Below are 20,401 nucleotides of genomic sequence, written 5' to 3'. Positions count from 1 at the left end.
TTTCGGACGAGATTGCTTCTGAGTGTATTTTAATAAAAAATAAATTTAAAAGTTATTTTCAACGCGACACATCGTTTATGGTAAGACAGGTTCGGAAGTGCTACGAGAATAGGTGTTTAAGTCTTACGGGATGACGAATTGTTCTTTCTTTTTTTTTTTTAACCACGATAAAGCTTCGAGCTTCACCCGGTATAACGAAGGATTATCGAGCCCGAATGACGCGGAAGAGTCGGATCGTGGTGCTGGAGACGGTAATTGCGAATGTTTCATCAACGACTCGATGATTAATTTTAAACCTTTTGTATGTTTATATGCAGTTAAATAATGTATACATAATTATGTAATTCAGTGTCGTAAAAATTTAAACCGATCGTAATACCTACACGTACCTCGTTAGCGGAAAGCATGTGCTTCGAATTATCCTTGTAATTTCGTAAGGTGATTAAACGGACCTTTGAAAGATCCTTGTTGTGTCGTCAATTGCTGTGTCTGTACACCTAAGGGCAACTTCGACGAACTCCGATTAACTTAATCGGCGATTAATTCAACCGACCGAATTGCTTAAAGCAAAATTTCTATAACTGTACAATTCATCGTCTCTTTCTTTTTCTTTCATATTCCTAATCTAATCCCTGTTTTCCATATTTCAAATAACAAAAAATCAATAATTTTATCTATGTTAGCAGAAATAACAGAATAGTACAGAGATTACGTGACAAAGTAATTGACGATCAATTCTATCGACAGAATTGTTTAAAATAAAATTTCTAACTATATGACTTGTGTAATTGTCATTCGTAATTTTTTTTAAGCGGCAAAAAATATTAATAATCCTATCAAGATTAATAAAATAGTGTATATATATTACTTGATCTTAATCGGCGATTAATTCAACCGACAGAATAATTGCTTAAAGTAAAATTTCTAACCATATAATTTGTTATTTCTGGTCTATTTTCTATATATTGAACAACAAAAAGTTAACAATTCCACGTTAATAAAATAGTACAGTTTTATTTAATAAATTAACTGGCAAAATTAAAATAAACTTTTAATTGTATTATTCCAAATCTTTTCTGTCCATATGTTAATAAATTTTATTTACTTTCGTAGAATGACAAGTATTATTAGATAAATTAAACGATAATTAATTCAATTGGCAGAATTTTGTCGACAGCATCATTATTCCTATTTCTTTCTTATATGTTAAGTTTATCAATGATTAAATTAATCAGGAGTTCGATTGAAGTTATCCTAAAATGATGAATCGTCTTCGTCTCCTTCTCAGAATGATTTCTTTTCTCGCTGCTATCATTAAATATTTATTTGGAATTTCTATTTACCGATTAAAGCGAACTTCCGTACTCTCACGAATAATGATACGTAATCGTCGCTGCACAAAATTCGATTAAACAAGTTCGCGTCGTTCGCGAATAGAAGCCGCGCGCGGAACATGCGCTCGTTGAAGTCGAAAAGTGGTCACAGATTATCACGCGAATGCTCTTGCTGAGCTGGTTGAGCAGCAAACGGTACATGTGGCGCCATCTAACAACGTCCTTTGCAACTTCTTCGTGCAATGCCTAGTTTCTGTCGGTAACACAGGTCACTGTGTTTACCTACAGCGCGCTGCAAATAATGCCGCATAATGCCGCGAGTGACCACTGTTCGTCACTGCCTGTATTATTTTTTGTATCGCCTTTTGAGTGGCCACGTCAATTCACCATGATTCACCACATCATCAATTGGCTGATTAAAAATAAAAATATCTGATTGGCTGGTTCAGTGGAAAAATGTTGTCAATCGCAACGCGGTCAAACGGGACGTTCCCTTTGGTTCCCTTCGCGCTTCAACATTGCATGTGGAAGTGTTGTGAACTGAAACCTTCCGCATCAAGATGGCGCGACCAATGAGCGCATCCTTCTATGCGTCATCTTTTAGAGTTCGAGTCTACTAACTGTCAAGTCATTGTTCTAGTAACTTCCAGTATTCAGCTGAGTTTACACTTTTTGTTTTGGTCGCACGTAATAAAGTTTTCAGTTTTACATTTAGTCAAAAGACAATACGTGTGATGATTTTTATCGCAAGAAAAGGTCTTTATTAAATAAATATTGTTCGGTTCGGTGTATTCTATCCAGTCCTGTTTCTTTTACTACATCCACAACAGGAAGCAAGGAAATAAACTTTCTTACAAGTAAGTATAGATATTATAATTATACTTTGCGATATAATTATAATAATAAGTATATGATATTATAACATAGCATTTTGACATATGTGCTGACAAAGCACAAAGATTATTACATTTTATTATATTTTATTATATTATTACTTTATATCTTTTATCTTTTTTCAGAGAGAGAACATGACATCCAATTATAATTCTTCACATTGCGATAGTGATGTCCAATATCCTTATACTGACAGAGTAGTGGTAGGAGAGGATTATGTTGATTTCATATATCAATTTGTGAAGGACAGCAATATATCCGCAAAAAACTGTACGAATACTACTAGCATAAGTAATATTCGTAATAATATAATTGGAACACCTCGCAATTTTCCAAACCATGAAAATTTTCTTATGGTACGTATGTGCATTTTCTGATATTATCTGTTATTCACGAATATAAAAGAAGCGGACTAATTGAGACGCGATTGATGATGCGCAAAAGTTATTTTAAAGTTTTAAATTTTTATATATTTTCCAACTTTACATAGATAGTAAACTGCGCGCCGACTAAATTGTCAGACTTGAAACACAGCTCTGTGTTGGAATAGTAATAATCCTCTCCTGATATTATATCTGTATTATTATTACCTCTATAATTATTATTATTCTATACAATTATTATATTTCTATAGAAAGTAATCGCAATCTAATTTTATGCTACAACATTTGGTAATAGTCAGTACTTGTTCCCAAGTAGCAAAGATGACGTCATAGACGTTATTAAGACGTCATTTGACGTCACTTTATTATAATTGGGTTTTTGCTCTTTATTACAGAAGAAGTATGATTTCGATATTTCAATATCTCCATGGCAGAAACAAGTGCCATATACTTTTGCATCAAAGCGTTTTAGAGATGCTTATTATCATGATATTGGTACGTAACATTTGAATTGATAAACAAGATATTGGCAAGAAAAATGTTTATGTTAAGAAAAGGTTATACGTAAATTTTCTATTTTGAAGATCTTGAATTTCATGAAGCTGTATATCCAATCCGAGTCTCTATATATGAAGTATATAATTATGGGAACGTGACTGAAGTTTGGGCCCAAGATTCTGATGATGAGAGTCGGTGGCTTCTATTGTGGGATGGAGACCCTCAGTTCTACGGACTTTCTACATCCTATAGACGCAGACATGCGGAATCACGGATATTTTCCCCGCTTTTACAGTCTTGTAACCAAAGGTTTAAAGCCAAAAAGCTTAGACTACAATTTATATCCAACTCTTGCACACAGCTAGATGCTGTGTTGCTGATCGGTACATCAAAATTGATTTTACCTAAAAATCCTGAAAATGAGAGTTTATCTGGACTGTTACATCGCATTTGGGTACAAAGAGATTCTTGCTCGCGTCATTGTATTTGTTGTGCTAAACAAAAACAAAATGACTCTCAAAAGAAAGATGCTTGGAACATGTATCTATTGGAAGACTTGTATAATACAACACGCGATTATGAAAATGCACACTCGGATATACTTGATCTTCAAAAGGAATTTCCTAAATATTGCGTTATTTGTAAAAGGTATTATAATTTTCGATATTAAGTAATATTCAATCTTATTTTATTTACTTAATAATGAAAATGTGTTTCAATGTTATTTGCAGCGATGTAGCAACGAGTTTTCACAAGAGTAAGCTCGCGCACAAGCAAGTATCTCGAGAAGAAGATGTGCCATCTTCTAAGCAGGGACATGTGAATCACCCTTTATTAAGAAATCATTGGAATTATGTAAAATTTATAGAAGATAACAAATTCTCTTCGGGAGACTCCAAGGAGCAACTTGACAGTTTTTCTGCGTTTTCTGTAAAATATTTTTGAAGTTTATTTTTCGTTATAATTTATTACAACATAATCTCATTTATTAAAATTTTATGTTTTGTTTTTGCAGGATGAAATAATACTAATAATATTAAAATACTTGGATATGAGGTCGTTTTGCCGTATGAGCAAAGTAAATAACCGCCTCAATAATTTAACACAGGATCCTTTTTTCTTTAAATGTTTGAACTTGCGAAATTTAAGAAAAGAGTACTCTAGGGATTCATCCTTTTGTTATGATAAAATTCTGTCTTATTTTGCATCCAAATGTAAATATTTACAACAGTTGGATCTTACAGCGAGCTGCATTTCTGCTCCGGATTTCGTAAACTTTCTTCAGAGTTGCGGCGATGGTTTAACGCACTTACGATTAAATAGATGCAATTTTGTTGACAAATTATCTATATTAAAAATTTCAGAGATATGCAAAAATTTGAAAGGTACATAAATAAATATGATTGTTAAGATTACAGATAAACCGTATGTGACTAATATATACATTTTTTTTTTTTTTTTTTTTTTTTTTTAGTATTGGATCTCAGTTATTGTACTCTGGAGGGAATGGACCAAGAAGTTTCGAGTCTCGGAAATCTAGAATTTCTAGAGAAATTAGACCTTGAATCGTGCGGTATAAGAGCTGAATCTCTTTGCAAAATACTGCAAAAAACTCGCCGGATGCGTGACTTAAATTTGGGCATGCTGTGTTTTTCGGTCGATCATAGAAGATTATTACATTTAGACGCAATCACAATACAGTTAAGAAATTCGTGTCCAGACTTGGAAATAATAGATTTATCGGGCAATATTATTACATCGCAAGGTATTCATGCCCTCGCTGAATGCAAGAATTTACGAAAACTGACAATGATTGAGATGTACGTGTGTGCTAGATTTTCTTTTAAAACACATATTCTTTATCAAAATGTTTATTTACATTTCTTGCAAACATTATGAAATGGTTATGTTGTTTTTCTTATTGCGATTGAATTAATAATATGACTTTTGTTACAGAAACATATTCGCACCGGCAGGATATTGCATAATCGATAAGCATAGCTTGCATAGATTGTTTTCCTCCTGTCAACGCTTAGAAGAAGTCAATTTGATGGATTTCTATTCTGTGGGCTGTCCCGATGATTTCTACGTCCACGATGACGATCTGACACTGTGTAAAAACTTAAGACAATTATACTTGGGGGGCGGTATATCTAGTTTTGCAATTCTTGAGCAGTGTCCTAAACTACAAACAATCTACGTTCTGCGGTACTGGTCCAACGACACGCATGATCGCCAGGCGTTCGTTGCTCAGGCGAAGGAAAAATATCCACACGTGTCCATCCTTAAATATCAAAAGGAATTCGATCATGATGATGAGGGATATGAAGATGATGTAGGAAGGTGGCATTCTTACCAATTTGGCTGAAATTTAACAATATGTTATGTATTTTGGCGTGTTAAATTCGAATATAAAAGCTAAAATCGTCGCTATCAAGTAGAAACAAAAGTTATAAAGTACTAAAAGTGACAATTTTCGGGTTAAGAAATATTCTATATCGACAGGGTATGTACAAGTATGTACATACATGAGCATCAGAGAAAGCATGCGCAGTGATGTAAAAGTGCGTAAAATTTGAAATAAATAAGAGTTTTGAAATGATTCTTGTATATTTACATATATTATAGTATAAAAAGAATTTAGTAGTTTGCGAGGAAGGGCCTCCACCCTTTCCTCTGCACTCCCACGCCCAAAAAAAATTTTCCAAACCTAAACCTATTTCTGACAAACTGAAATTTGATTTTGCACTTTTAATCCATGCAGTATCATGCAAAAATAATTTCTCGCGATAATCTCAGTTTCCAGACCATGAGCCATATCTGCAATCGTTCTTTCGTGAAACTTATTATTTTTAAATTGAATTGGCAAGTTCTTTAAAATTTTGTTTCCTTGTTTTGATTTAATGTGCTTTTTTCAAACACACCTTATTTGTTTAGACCTTTGGCTTAAATCATTGGGAACATCCCGATTGACTTTCCGACTTTATACAAATTCAAACCCATTCGTTTTTCGTCACTTGAATATTTTTATACGAGTTTTGAAGCTTCTCAGGATAGGTACTCAATTCTTTTTAAAATTATTTTAAAGCCTTTGTCTTGTGAAAGTCATTCATAACTGTGATATGTATCACTAGTTTGGAATTTTTATAATTTTTTGCATACAAAACGCAATTCTTCCAGATGCTTCTCTTTATTTCGTAAATGGATACTTTAGCGACAGAATTTTTTTTTTTGTATGTGTTTAATTTTATTTACTGAGCAGCATTTGTCTAAAGGATCTATTCTTTGTGAAACTGAACTATTTGTGGTGCACCCTTATTTTTTGCATTTTGCGGATTGGACGTATATAATCACTATTATAAGATTTATTCTATATTAGTGGCTGGTCAGTTGTGGATGTAGTACGGTACATATTCTTCATTGACATAAATACACACAACTGCGACATGTTTGTGCACTCTTGTTTAGATAGATCAGCCTTACAAGCGTAATAACAATTTGAAATGAAACAATGATCGTTTCAGAACTAAGAAACGTATTTATAAGAAATTCTTTCATAACTGACGAAAACAATTATTTTTACAATTTCGAGAAAATATATTTTTTATGAAACAGAAAATATATAATTATTGCAGTAGTCCAAAATAGTTACATTTAAAAATTATATTATTTATGAACAATAGTTTTATTTAACTGATCGTTTCTAATATTTCTTAAAAAATTAACTACAATGTCTTTCAATTTACAAATTTATTTACTATAGTTTCGGATAAAACTTTTAATTAATATAATTCGCGCAGCACTGTTATTGACCGCAATTTCTTTGACTTCACGTGATTACCTCGAAATAATTTTGTTCCTAATTTTTTAAAAGGAATAAACATCAACAATGTTAAATCCTTTTTTATAAATAATGATTTTTATTATAAATAAGTCTCAGCAAGGCGCGCTTCAATTTTAGGTGCATACTTAACACGTTTATTTTTCGTTAATTCAATTAATGCTACATTTCTTATTGGCTACAATATGTTAAAGTTTTTTTGTACCAGTCGATCGTATTTTCCATATAAAGTATACGAATTTTATACATTAGCGAGATTGATTATCGATCAATCTCGTTTCTCGTACAAATACAATATCTTTAGAGATTTTGGACGAAAAAAATCAGTATTAACATTTTGAAATAAATTACAAAAGGTTATTTTGTCAAATTTTTTATTTGAACTAAACATATTTCACTTTCCCTTCACTTGTATTTGCATTTCTTCGCGCCAAATAGCTGCTCACCTTTCTTGTGCCTTCGTGGACCGATAGGCGGCGTGTCGATCGACCACGGCAGATACGCAACAGGCGTATGGCCTGCAAAATTTGGCGGTTAAATTTTCAAAGCCCGTGTGACAGATAACCTCCAACGATCTGACAGATTATTATTTACAATGCTGGGCACCGCCGGAATAACCGCCGTACACGTTAAGAAACTTGGTAATGAATAAGAGGAGATAAATGGTCATTCGGAAAAACTTTATATGTACGCACACTTTTTGCGTATTTTCCCATTACTTTGACATTTCGTTTTTCAGGCCACGCTATCGATGAGATACGCCTGCGAGCTTTGGATAATATTATCTCCAAGTACGATTTAGGTTTCGCGTGTGACTGCGATGCTGTCAAAAGAGAGATAATCCAAAGGCTGTTCAATTGGTTTTCGTTCGAGACTGCGCCGCAGCCAGAGAAAGTACTCAATTTGTTATTGCGACTGTCAAAGGTACTCAGACTCTTATGCTGATGATTACTGACAAATTTCAAATTTAGCACAAATCCTATTCTTCTTTCATTAATACCCTTAAGCTCAGAATAAAATGTTTTTGATACAGAAAAATCTACTTTAGATAGTGCTTTAAATTTTTGTAAAATACTTAACGTGCAACATAAATAACTCATTTTATTTTAATTAATGTACGATCTTTGCTTCAAGGCAGACGTAAAGAGTTACTTGAATGCATTTGGCAAGTTAAAGTTCCAAAATGAACTTTACGAATTAAGGAGAAAGCTTCCCCCTGAATGGTACGCGAAATTAGATGAAATCGAACAAGCCGTTCTGCATCCAGAAAGGAGTCAGGTAAATAAATCAAACATACATATTAAAACATAATAATAACTATGTATACATATATATTATAGGAACAAACAGGTAACTATAATCACATTGCAGGATATTGCTACAGTATGTTCAGAATTTGGTAGATCCAGAATACAAACACAAGATCGTATTAGGTATACAAATAAGGACTATGAAAGGGAAGACTATAACGATTTGAATGGTATTTTCAATCTCCCGTCTATCTTGGACAAGTAAGAATTAATACAAAAGTATTATAACAAAATGGAGTAATATATTATTGAGCATGCGTTAGAAAATTAGTAACGGTTGAATTTGTAAGAAAAAGTTGGCTCTGGGAAAAATATTTTTTTCTTGAGTATCATATTTATATGCATATATGAATTGTGTTTATAGTACTATACCATTTGATATGACACTGGAAAGTGAGAACGGTACACAAGTTTCTAAAACGATAGAAGGTGGTATTAAATGGTTAGTAATGCCATGGCAACCACTGGTTACATCGGATAGAGGAGTACTCACCGCAGTTGAAGAAGCTCTTAATAATGCTGTCGATATAAATCATACTACATACGTGTCAGTTTATAACAAATGTTATGATGCAAGATTTTCCAGCAGAAGTTTTCCTTCAGCGACCAGCAATAATTACGGTAAACATTTTCTTTTAATAAATTTCCTTTAATACATGCGTATATACATGTTGTTTTGAGTGATAAATTAATAAAGTATATATCTTAAATGTGTTACAGATACTTCATGGTCTTCTTAAATCGAGCACTAACATGTCAGAAACTAATGTCGCATGTATAGTTCCGACTGTGTTAAAGACATTGCGTAAACTAACTCGTTCTCTAAGGTTCCGCATTTATTACTACTGTGAACCGTGTGTGGCGAATAAGAAGCAAAAAGTAACTCTCAATTATTTTTCTACGCTTGTTTAATACAAGAAACTATATAATATCTGTTATACTTAACAATATAATGATTTAGCGATTTTACCTTATTTCTTTGTACTATTTTTTACGTAGTTATTGGGTGGCAAGTTAGATAGCAACGTTTACACATCCTCGGAAGGTGGAGATGGTCCAGATAGTGGTGTACCGGAAGCGAACTATCAAGCATATCAATCGGCAGTGAGTTGATTTTGTCTTTGATTTTTTATCAAGTTTATCATTCTTGAGATTTCTTTATTGTGTAATATTCTTTTTAGGGGACTAGCGATAGAAGTCAGAGTATCAGCGAAAATGTCGACGATTCTGTTCTTACAATTGCAGCAGATGCTTCTGCCGGTTTATTGTATAGAATCTTTGAAACACGTTCTTACTCAATTAAGCATTCCTATCAATACCCTTTTTCCTCTACGAAACATCAAATATGTCACAGACCTAACGCATGAATTAGTGCAGCTGTTGACAATTTGTGTAATGCCGAATATCTGGCTCTGCAACGATGGTATGGCATTGAAGATAAATGATGACTTAAAGGCGTTATTCAATTTAATGGGGGAGGTGATGGAATATTTTGGAAGCTGTAGTAATGTAGATCACTTGAGGATAACGTACTTGTATCTTACTACCATTATTATGAGATTATTGAGCAGTATCGTGCCATTAGAGCTAGCGGACGCAGTTATACCGAATTCTTTGAAAGAATCAATAACAAATGCTATAATGGACGCACCAATATATCTATTGTACCCAGCATTGCATTCCATGCTTTTAGAATATGCTCGTGTAAGTAATACAATTCTTATTTTCCTATTCCACTCATTAATGCCGATTATCACCGTTAATACAATCATTTTCATTTGCAGCAATTTCAGGATGCTAATCAGATAGCACTGATAAAACTATTCGATGATACTAGAACCGTCGCAAAGTCTATGCAGTCAGCTATCTGTATATTAAGAAATTTATCGGAGCAATCGCCTTCGGAAACGTTAAGAATGTTACGTGCGTCTAAATTGAGTCTGTCGTATCATAAAAATTTAACTGTCGTTAAAACGGCTGTAAAATTTTTACAAGACATCCCGAGATATTCTTTAAATGATGAGGATCATGCGTTGGCAACAAAACTGATATTGAATTTATTAGCAAACGCAGATGTAGACATCCGATATACCACATATGTCGAATGCCACGTCCTGATTAAGAGTATTCTAGGAGTAGAATATAGTAAACTATCGTGGGAAAATTTGACGTTCCTGTTTGAACCAAATGTCTTGACAGAAATCATTTCTCATGGCGCAACTAGCGAGGATAGCAGAGTAATAGACAATTTTTTTTAATCAAACATTTTTGTGTTGCAAAGTTATGGTGCAGTTTTTGATTTTACAATTTAATTTAATTTTGATTTGATACACAGATAAATGAGATATCGAGAGACATGTTAGTATTTATACTGAAAGGAAGAATACAAATGGGCGAAACTGGATGGTTGAAAGCTTTAGAAGCTCTCGTTCCTGTATTGTATCTCTTACAGTGTCACGCTGATACACATACACCCTTAGGCCAATGTATAACTAAAATGTTTGATCCTGATGTTTCCAACAGTATACAGTTGCCTTTTCTTGAGGTAATTTAACTTGATCGCAGACATTTTTTCGTGATTATTTATTATGTGCTATATAAATTTCAATTTTTCAGGTGTTAAAAGGTAATTTGAGATTTCTCTATTCACCAGACAGTGATATCCGGGAAGAAGCGTTGTGTCGGTTAATCTGGCTTCTTGGGAAGGAAAAGGATTCTGTCCAGAAATTGCCACGTTTGTCGTCTTTACACGGCTTGCCTCTTAGCTCACTCTGCTTATTTGAACGTAGAAACTCCATTAAGCGATCAGAAGGCAATTATCAGGTTACATATTTGCATTCAGAATATTTGAAAATCTCTTATGGTCTTGATTTAGTCATTTGGCAGAGAATTGTCCTTATGTATATTTTTTAAATTATTAAAATTAATATTAAAAATTAAAATGCAATTTTAGAAATATATGTATATAAAATGTATATATCATTTCGAACGTAATTCACAAAAATACTTTGTTTACAGAGGAGCAATATGTTATCTGTGCTGGAAATGTTGAACGAACCAAATGTCGACCCGAAAATTCGAAAATCTGCATTAGTACAAATTAGCGTGATGCTTTCCGACACTTCCTTGCATAAATTGTTTATTAATCAAGGTGGACTATCTTTGATTTTGGATATTTTCAATAAAGCCCTGGTAAGTTACTTGATAAAATACTTGATAAAAAAGAATATTACAAATGTTTCTCATCCGATTTAAATGTTTTAAATATATTAAATGTTTTTAGGTAGAAAAGGATTATGTAAATTACGCAGATTCTGTGATACCAATAATCAGCATATTAAAACTACTCGCACTCTTTGAATGTACCATACGACATGAGTTATCTCTCAAAACTAATGTTCTTTTTAGTATCATAAGAAGTATGTATTTTATCATAATTTTTTAAATTCATATACTTGTTTAAAATTTAATTTAAACATATCTAGTAAAGTTCCACTGCTATTTGCATAATTTATAATATAAGTTTGATGCTAAATGCATAAAATCTTATATTTTAGGCCTCTTTTTGTTTCCAAACAACGAGTGTGTAAAATCCGATGGCGCGCAACTATTGTGCTTACTACTCTACAGCGAATATATCATTAGAGTTAACGAAAAAGATGTGGAAAACAACATTGCGTCACATATCTCGTTGCCATATATTGTTGTGACAAACATGAAACTGCCGTTCGTGTGCAGATCTCATTGGAAGACGAGTATACATAGGCGATCTGATGTATCATGTAAGTAATAATACTTATAAAATGTTTCAGCTGGAAAGAATATGTTACTAATTCTGTACGATTTCGCGAGTTATTATAGAATTAACGGAAAGTTAATAGTTCCTTATTTTATAATTTGTAGTAATTCATGGCAGCAAACCAATAGTCTTAACGTTCATTAGACAGTATTGGGCCTGGGAATGGAACGGCGGCATAAACATGTTATGGAAATGCTTAGATGATTTAAAGGATTCCGAAATTGCACAGAAATTGATGATTCTTGAAAAGGATCTTCTCTCTTTACAATGCAGTTTTCCACAGTATTGTTGTCAACAGCAACTCTACAATATTCAAAATTCTACTACGCACTATAGCGTTATATGCGCGTTAGATTACCTCACAATGTAAGTAATTGTTAAGTTATTATAGCTAATAATTTTCATTACTACTGTTGATTTTAACGCATCAAACTTAAGCGCGTATCAAACGCATATTACAGCATATTGTTTGTTATCTGCTATAATTATTTGATTTCTCAGGTATCTGAAATTTTACAAAGTACTTCAACGTAACGATGAGAAAGATATCGAGTCACTGCCGTGGGAACAAACGTTCGAGCGATTTTTATTATCGCATCCTACAAGTAAAGAGGACTGTGATTTATTCGTGGACGTTCTAATCTTTTTACAATTGTATTTAAATGTTGCAAAGAAGGGTGAGAGATGACTGAATAGCAAATGCTGAGAGAGCGTATACTTGCGTTTCTCAAATACGAATTATATATTAAAATGATCCTTTTCTATTTTTTCAGGAAAAGGTTCGTGGATCAGTAGGATTATGAAAAACATGACGAGATCATTGGCAGATTTATTTAAGAACTTAGAAGTTGACAATCAGAATGTACATCAATCTATACTGAAATTAGTACGTACATGTTCGGCGATCGAAAAAATGCAGAAATCTAACGACGAACCTAAGAACACCTGGATACGATTTGTAGAGTTCGTCGTTTCAACATTATGTTTCGGGGATCAACAGCATTTCTACAATCTCGGTATTAATATTTGTTAAATATATTACATCTAAATTTTAGTGATACCCATCTTTATTTTACAATATTGATTTCGTAAAGTTTGATATTATGAATATCCTTCCTTCTCTTTTTTAGCATATCTCGATTGGCTGTTAACGTGTTTGACGTATCTGATCGGGCAATGCGAATGGAGAAATCATAAAAATCTACTATTGTCTCTTTGCAACACGCTTATCGAGCCGATCGTGTCCTTTCATGGTGCTGGTACTGTTAGCTTTATGGGTTTATCAATAACAAGAAACTCGATAATATGTCTTAATCACTTGTTGCATCAGATGCAAATCAATTTTAATAAAAGTGTAAGTAATTTCAATTTAATATCGTTTTGAAAACGATATTACGTACAAATTATTATTTATTTATTGCGAATTAACGTATTATTTCTGTATTAATTATTAATTGCGACTCAAGTGAATAATACGATTGTCACATTGTTTCAGTCGTGGATAGTATTTTGGTGCGAAGAGGGACGCTCGTTAAGTTGGTTACCCATGTTATGGCAAAATAGAGATCCTTTGGTTCGCGCCTCGGCTTTACAATTATTGGCAGGTCTAATGAACACAGTACATACTGCGTCGCAACTCTTCAACGCAATCGCCATGGCACCGAGTGACTTGTGTCACACGTTGCTTCAGTGCATCACAAGCAGGGACGAATCTTGTTTAGTGAGAGAACAAGCGTGTATCGCGTTTTGCAACATCCTCAAAAACTGCAACTCTATGGCTTTTCAATGTGTAAGTGTGAGAGCACGATATATCATTAAATCAAAAACGTCGAGAAGGCATTAGTCTTAAAATTTTAAAAATTTCTCTTTTTTAATTAATATCACATAGAACATACTCATATTTTCCTACGTTTCTAAATTGCTGAATTATAAATTAAAGCTATGTACATACTTTAGAAAATTGTCTTTTTATACAGGATGATTCTTTACAACCACAAGCTATCCTGATACATGCCGAGCAATGCAACATCTATCATGAAATCAGCATTCTGTGTTCAAATATCTATACGTCGACGACTTTAGATGCGGAAGAGTCGGAATGTCAAGGAAACAACGGCAAAGCAACTATTGTACAAAGTTTGCAATCTAGTTGCATTTCATTGGTACCGCGCACCGTATCGCACTTATACAACTGTCAGGATGAATTACAACTCTGTAATTATATTATTTAGTTATATACTGTAACTCTTTTATTTTTAATTATATTTTTTATTTAATTCTTCTTTATTTCTCTTACAGTTTCCGGCAGAGTTTCGGAAATAACAGATGTGGACAATCCTTTGCAATCAATAGCGACGCCTTCGCTTATTACAGCTGCTTGTAATTTATTGAATAATTTAATATTCGTCGGACAACACGAGGTTGTACGACAAGTCTACGAATATTCCATCGATAAGTATTTATTCGGGTATGTATGTAGAAAAATCTATAACGCTGGATTATCTTTTTTCACTTATATTATCTCATTTGATCTCTCGTTTCAAGGTGTTTGACTGAGATTCCGAAGGATATCAGGAGTAGGAAGAGTCTGAGTCATTATTCTGATACGCTGGAAATGTATATCAGCATCTGCACAGTTTTAACAAATTGCATCACGCATAGCAACGAGTACGCAGCCGTCGTACTCTTTTCCCCGGACTCGCTTTATATTCTATTTTGCTTCTTAAATATTGATATATACCGTACGTATTTGAACATCTATTCGTCACAAATGTATAATTGGATTTTTAAACAACGTTCCATATATTAATTTCCTCAGAGTCTGCCGAACTGCACCTGATATATCTGCGTAACAGACTTTGGACGGAAATCTACAACTTCGTGGCTGTGCTTTCGTTAACGGAGGATCAACATTTTGAAGCCATTCAAAGCGCGTTAGAATTGTGCGGGCCTGAAACGGTCTTGGCTTCCATTTGTCTTGCGATAAAGGACTCTACGACAGATCTGAGAATGAGCGCTATTAGTGCTTTAGCTTTTCTACTGTCCCACGAGATTCAAAAAGATTCCTTGGGAAGAAGCGGCACCTCTCTATTACAAACCGTGCTCGATACTAATGTGGCACATGTCTCGATTGAAAGCAAAGATAGTGGTTTGCGAGATATCATATCGAACGTCAACAAATTATCAATAAGAGACGCGAATGTGCATTCCAGAAAATCAAACGAGAGCGAGAAAGATTTGCGTACGAAAGACGATCAGCTACCAGATCAAGGACAAACTACCATAGGAGGCGAATTATGTGGACTGTTACTGCATCTTTTCATCGCTCACAGTTACACGAAATCCAAAAAGAGCAGCAAACAATCGGAGGATAAAGATCTTATTGTAGGTGCCCTTACTAATCTACTATGCGTGTCGAAGAAGGCAAAGCGAGCGGCATACGGGGTAATCTTCCCGAGACCGCGTTGATGATCCTAAAAGAATTGTATGTCAAGCTGAATCTTCAACCGTTTGAGCTTTACAAGAAGCAAGCGGAGAAAAAGGCAGGGAAAGACTTTAATACATGGAATTTCGATCATAATTTCCTGTATGAATTTGTAAGAACTTGTCTTTTTTTGTTGCACAGACTCATCCTTTGTTGCACGATGTGAATTGTACCTTCATACTTCTGATGAACTTCATGTGCGGAGATGTATGTGTTAAAGAAACCCTGACGAAAGAGGGCTTAGCGGACGTGGTGCACAAGTTATGGGCCTGGATAGCGTTAAATAAAACAGTGTCAACGTCTGCTTTAAAATTGCTGGCGACATTCACAACGAAATGTAACGTTGGTAAGATTACGTTTAAAAACCTACGCTTTATTTAATTATTATTAACAACTTTGAGAAAGATTATACGATTTCTCTGTTAAAAATAATATGCAATCTTTTTAAATTGCGTTTTAATTTTTTAGCCGCACAGTCTTTAACGTTAACGACGATATTACCGGGAAGTGGATTGAGGAAAACGCCGAATACGCTCGCGCTGATACATGTCGTCATACAAGTAACGTGCAAAGAAATTGAAAGAGCCGGTCAAATTTTCGATAATCACAAGATGCACTTCGCCTTCCACATTCTGCGAAATGCGGTGCACGTTCACGAGTGTAGAGTCTGCATTTCGAAGGTAATTAAATCATCTCATTATTATTATTATTACAGAATAGTCTCAAAGTAATGAGACTGCTGTTTCCAAACTGATTAATTAATTATGAATTAATGGTTCATTTTACAGAGTAATCTTCTCCAGCTTTTTACCAAGATACATCCCACCATCACCAAACGGGTGAAACCGTGGCCATTAGTGGAAATATATTGTCTAGAATTTTTAATAGATTTTACTTATTACGAGGAGGGACAGTTATGCGTACCAAAGGTAAAATATAGAAACATATATTAGTTGCTTGTGACAACTATATGGTAACATTTTCAGGCCACCGATGCTCTGGACGTTTTAATGCACTTAGCAAAATGTTCCTCGTCATCGAGCAAAGTTCTCGCAATATCGATATTACGCAATTTAGCGTTCAACATAGCAAACAGACCTCGGCTTCTTAGTTCAGGTAAATAAACGAGTGCAAACCTAAGAAAGATGCAATAATTTGTATTTACATTACAAATCGTACTAAATGTCTGCTATTTTTCAGTGGATTTCATCAATCTGCTGCACGACGTCTTCAAGAATGGATCACCATGCGAGATCAATCTAGCTGGATCCATGCTGTGGTCTCTGATCAGCAACAACCAAAAAGGAAAGCTTATCGCGCGAAGCGCCGGGTTCTCGCAGAGTATTCGGGAAGCCCTCGGCAGATTTACGTTGTCGAGTATCGACGCCAGTAAACAGGAGCAGGAACTGGTCAAGGTTCTGCAATACGTGCTCACCATTCTCAGTCCAGTCGAAATGAAGAATGTTGACGCGCAACCTAGTTGATATTTTGACGAATGACCAAATGTTGTACATACTAATTTCTGACCAACGTTAGCTTGTAAAATAATTAAATCATGTAATATTTTTTTATATACGAAATATTGTATAGTTATATTGGAGTATGCATTTTGAAGTGCTGCTGTTAATACAAACTGTCAGTGTAGATATACACACTTTTTGAACAAGTGTTTAAGTAGCCATTATATAATGGTTTATATTTTATTTTTTAACAATCCTTTACAACAAATCCATATTCCACGAATTCAGATTCTAAATGATATTAAGTTTATCTACTGACCTGATTTAGTCATTCTAATAAGTCGTAAGGTTTATTCAAATAAATTTTGTATAAATAATATATAACAAGAAAACCGTTTAATCAATATAATGTCCATTACAAGAGAAATGTTATATTCTTTAAATTAGGTAAATAATTGATAGAGTTTTTAAACATATAATTGCAAACAGAAACGATTGCGAGCACTTTTTCGACAATTTTCACTTAAAGTATATGCACAAAAATTCTTTTTCTCATTGCCCACTGTATTACTTTTGTCAATCATATCGCCAGTTCGGTAACCACGCACATTCGTAGATTTTACCGAGACCGACAAAATATCTTTTCTTTCATTTATTTAAATTAAAGTGAAGCCTCAAAGAAGACAATTGTGTTGAGCGTTTTCTGTGAAAAAAACTTAAGTCGAAGTCTGGCTGGCGGAACGAGGTTATAATCCCCCGCGAATCCTCGAGATTTCGTAATTCCTGCACATTAATCGATCTCGTTCGAAGTTGCCACTTGTTAGCCATACGTCTCGAAGAACCGTATACTCGGCGGAAGAATCGATTGTCGAATTCCAGCATTTCCAGTCTGGAGTCTGGAGTCCCTGGAGATCGGATCGAATTGCGCAGGCAGACTTCTCGGGATCTTCGTCCGAGTTCGCGTTCGTACAAAGTATTTCTCAGATCTCGACGTATTTGCGTTCTCAGTACACGTTCCACGTTCGTCATGTAAATCGCAATGTGATAAAAAACTATTGCAATTGAGCAACCCGTCCTTCTAGGAGCGACTCCAGAAGGGGGATCTGTTTATCAGCTGACAGCGGTTTGCACTTTGCACCTTGTTTTTTTTATCGCACAATCTACATTTTTCGCGACTCGCCGTACAAATCTGTGTCTTTCAGGACCAAGTCGAGGGGCAGGTGGCAATTAATTGCGCAAAAATGTCACTCTCCAAGCCGGCCAATCTCATGTACAGTCTCATCGGCGCGTACCTAGAGCGGCTCTACAACAGTCCCTTGAGGACAAAAGCTGTAACGAGGTAACAACGCAGTAGAATTTTGCATGTACTCAGTAGAAGTATACATGACTAAGCACACGCGTTATATCACAACCGGCCTTAGTCATGAATTAATGATATAATAAAAACATCTATTATATAAATATAGGGTATATAAAGATAATGTATTTATATATGTGTACATATACACACTAAAAAATATCTTAATAAATGTCCATGCAACTAAATGAAAAAGAAATTCCACAAGGGCTATAAATTTTGTTGGCAGATTGCCAGCAGAAATATAACATAATGCCATTTCGTAATGACATAAGTATACCATTTAAATAGTTGTGATATAACAGGTTTGGTCGGTTTTTGCCGCATCAATCAGATTGTATCAGCAGATTTTATCGTCAACAAAACGAGTTTAATGCGAATGTTGTTAATGTTAATCTGCTGTAATATTTTAATCAAATCTGCTGGCAAAATGCCATATATTAACATGTTTCTCTCCTTACTGGATATTTTTATATACTACAAAATATTCCAATGAGCATATTTACAAACCAGGCTTATACGTTTGATTGCACTGATAAATTAGATGATAGAGAAAATTGTAATTGTTTTCAGTTGCATTGTCGCAGTCCTGGGAAATGTGGCGTCTCAGAAATTGTCTGGCGCCAAGCAGCTTAACGAGGACAGTGTTCTGGCCTTTGCTCTGTTTGGGTAAGCTGCAGACCATAGTTTGTGTGCGCTGCTAATGAAGCAGGTTTGAGAAATTGCGGCCTCTCATGCGCGCGAAATGTTGCAGCTTGTTGTTTGGAGGGCCAGTGCCACATTACTTTTACACATACGTACGATTGTTCGTGAAGAATCCCCTGGGGATACTTCTGATAGAGAGGCTTATTTACACGCCGTGTTTCCAGGCACTCGCGCTCTACCTGCTTGCCATCTTCGAGGTACGAAGATCATAGACTTGCAATACATAAAATAAAAATGTATTAATGCGATAAATTGAGTGAAGTTATCTCAACAAGAGTAATGTTAGGAACTTTTTAGTGATTGAACAAGACTATGCTGACAGTCTTTACTTTGTAATTTAGCGCTAAATAGAAATCTGTTTGCAGGGCAAGCCCCATCAAGTGGCATGTGCTCACATGCAACGATTATATTTACCGACATTGATGGCTAATCTGAAGTACCTAACGCTGTTCCATTTTATCAATATAAAATATGTTCCACCAATGGTAATGTAATATGCTTATTATCCTATTGGAATAGTAGGAATTCCAGATCATTCTTCTATTTTCAGAATATAATTTTAATTGAAAAAAATTCTTTGTTTTGGATGTTGAATTTTCTTTTCTTTACTCTATATATTTTGTATATATCATTCTTTCTCCTGATATTGAAATTGTTTATAGACAATGTTAAAAACTTGCAAACAATCCTTAATATCTTATTCGTTTTAGTTGAGGGTCTTGGTGGTGAACCTCATCGGTTTCGCATGGATTATCTATATTGCCAATAAGAGAGCAAAAGTTTCCAAAGAGAAGTAGAAGAACACGAGAACCTATTGCAATCATTTAGACATTTTTGTAACTATATGCAATAATACGCTAATGTATATGTGTGCTAGATGCTTCTTGATCATTTCAGAAAGCCAAAGCGATAAGATTACTTTATACGAATTAACGTGTAATGAACTTTATATTAACAGCACCTTCATTGTTTGTACAAAGTAAAGTAATATTATGTTGATAATACATTCCATCGTTATGATTTGTTGATATTGATTTAAAAATTGTACAAAATATACTGATTTATTGTAATGCGTATTGGAATGGTGCTAAATATAAGTGTAATTGATATTTTGATACCAAAAAATACCAAAAAACCAGGATATAAATAAGAATATAAAGATTTACATGCAAACTGCATTTTTTATTTATTTTTATATTATTCTTACGTAACTATTCTTTGTTAGTTATATCATCTTTTTCTTTTTTGATACTGCAATTATATTTCCGACGAGCTTATTAAATACCGACGTTTGTTTACTTATTATTTTTATTTATACTTTTAATGATCTATATCA

At 34.2% G+C, this 20,401-nt stretch overlaps 3 protein-coding genes across 5 annotated transcripts; all 3 read left to right on the top strand.

The window, feature by feature from the left end:
- Positions 1-1,965: 1,965 nt before the first annotated feature.
- Positions 1,966-5,711, top strand: LOC139818560 (F-box/LRR-repeat protein 4-like). Its single transcript, XM_071787293.1, has 8 exons — positions 1,966-2,191; positions 2,354-2,584; positions 3,007-3,106; positions 3,196-3,757; positions 3,841-4,039; positions 4,125-4,494; positions 4,584-4,929; positions 5,066-5,711. The coding sequence occupies exons 2-8, from the start codon at positions 2,363-2,365 to the stop codon at positions 5,475-5,477; spliced, it is 2,211 nt and encodes a 736-aa protein (XP_071643394.1). The 5' UTR covers positions 1,966-2,191; positions 2,354-2,362; the 3' UTR covers positions 5,478-5,711.
- Positions 5,712-7,364: 1,653 nt separating this feature from the next.
- Ana3 (anastral spindle 3) lies at positions 7,365-17,189 on the top strand. The gene is given in 31 exon segments (XM_071788741.1): positions 7,365-7,591; positions 7,690-7,874; positions 8,085-8,228; positions 8,322-8,461; positions 8,625-8,795; positions 8,797-8,881; positions 8,981-9,139; positions 9,260-9,364; positions 9,442-9,492; positions 9,494-9,964; positions 10,045-10,497; positions 10,596-10,805; positions 10,877-11,083; positions 11,279-11,452; positions 11,544-11,679; positions 11,818-12,042; positions 12,164-12,425; positions 12,561-12,736; positions 12,833-13,075; positions 13,190-13,413; positions 13,555-13,848; positions 14,036-14,273; positions 14,358-14,526; positions 14,604-14,800; positions 14,878-15,495; positions 15,498-15,601; positions 15,685-15,889; positions 16,012-16,223; positions 16,332-16,472; positions 16,530-16,659; positions 16,744-17,189. Coding segments are annotated over 31 exon segments (6,459 nt in total). The 5' UTR covers positions 7,365-7,545; the 3' UTR covers positions 17,028-17,189.
- A 391-nt stretch (positions 17,190-17,580) lies between these two features.
- Positions 17,581-20,238, top strand: LOC139819428 (PXMP2/4 family protein 3). Of its 3 annotated transcripts, none has more exons than XM_071788747.1 (6): positions 17,581-17,965; positions 18,206-18,342; positions 18,934-19,029; positions 19,115-19,262; positions 19,431-19,550; positions 19,776-20,238. In XM_071788747.1, the coding sequence occupies exons 2-6, from the start codon at positions 18,245-18,247 to the stop codon at positions 19,860-19,862; spliced, it is 549 nt and encodes a 182-aa protein (XP_071644848.1). In that variant the 5' UTR covers positions 17,581-17,965; positions 18,206-18,244; the 3' UTR covers positions 19,863-20,238. The 3 variants fall into 3 exon arrangements, with proteins under 3 accessions (XP_071644848.1, XP_071644847.1, XP_071644846.1); XM_071788746.1 differs by having other exon boundaries at positions 17,581-17,976; XM_071788745.1 differs by having other exon boundaries at positions 17,582-18,126.
- The last annotated feature ends 163 nt before the right edge of the window (positions 20,239-20,401 follow it).

Source organism: Temnothorax longispinosus, chromosome 9 (genome assembly GCF_030848805.1).
Source record: "Temnothorax longispinosus isolate EJ_2023e chromosome 9, Tlon_JGU_v1, whole genome shotgun sequence".
Taxonomy (NCBI): Eukaryota; Metazoa; Arthropoda; class Insecta; order Hymenoptera; family Formicidae; genus Temnothorax; species Temnothorax longispinosus.
This window is presented reverse-complemented; position numbering and strand designations above follow the sequence as displayed.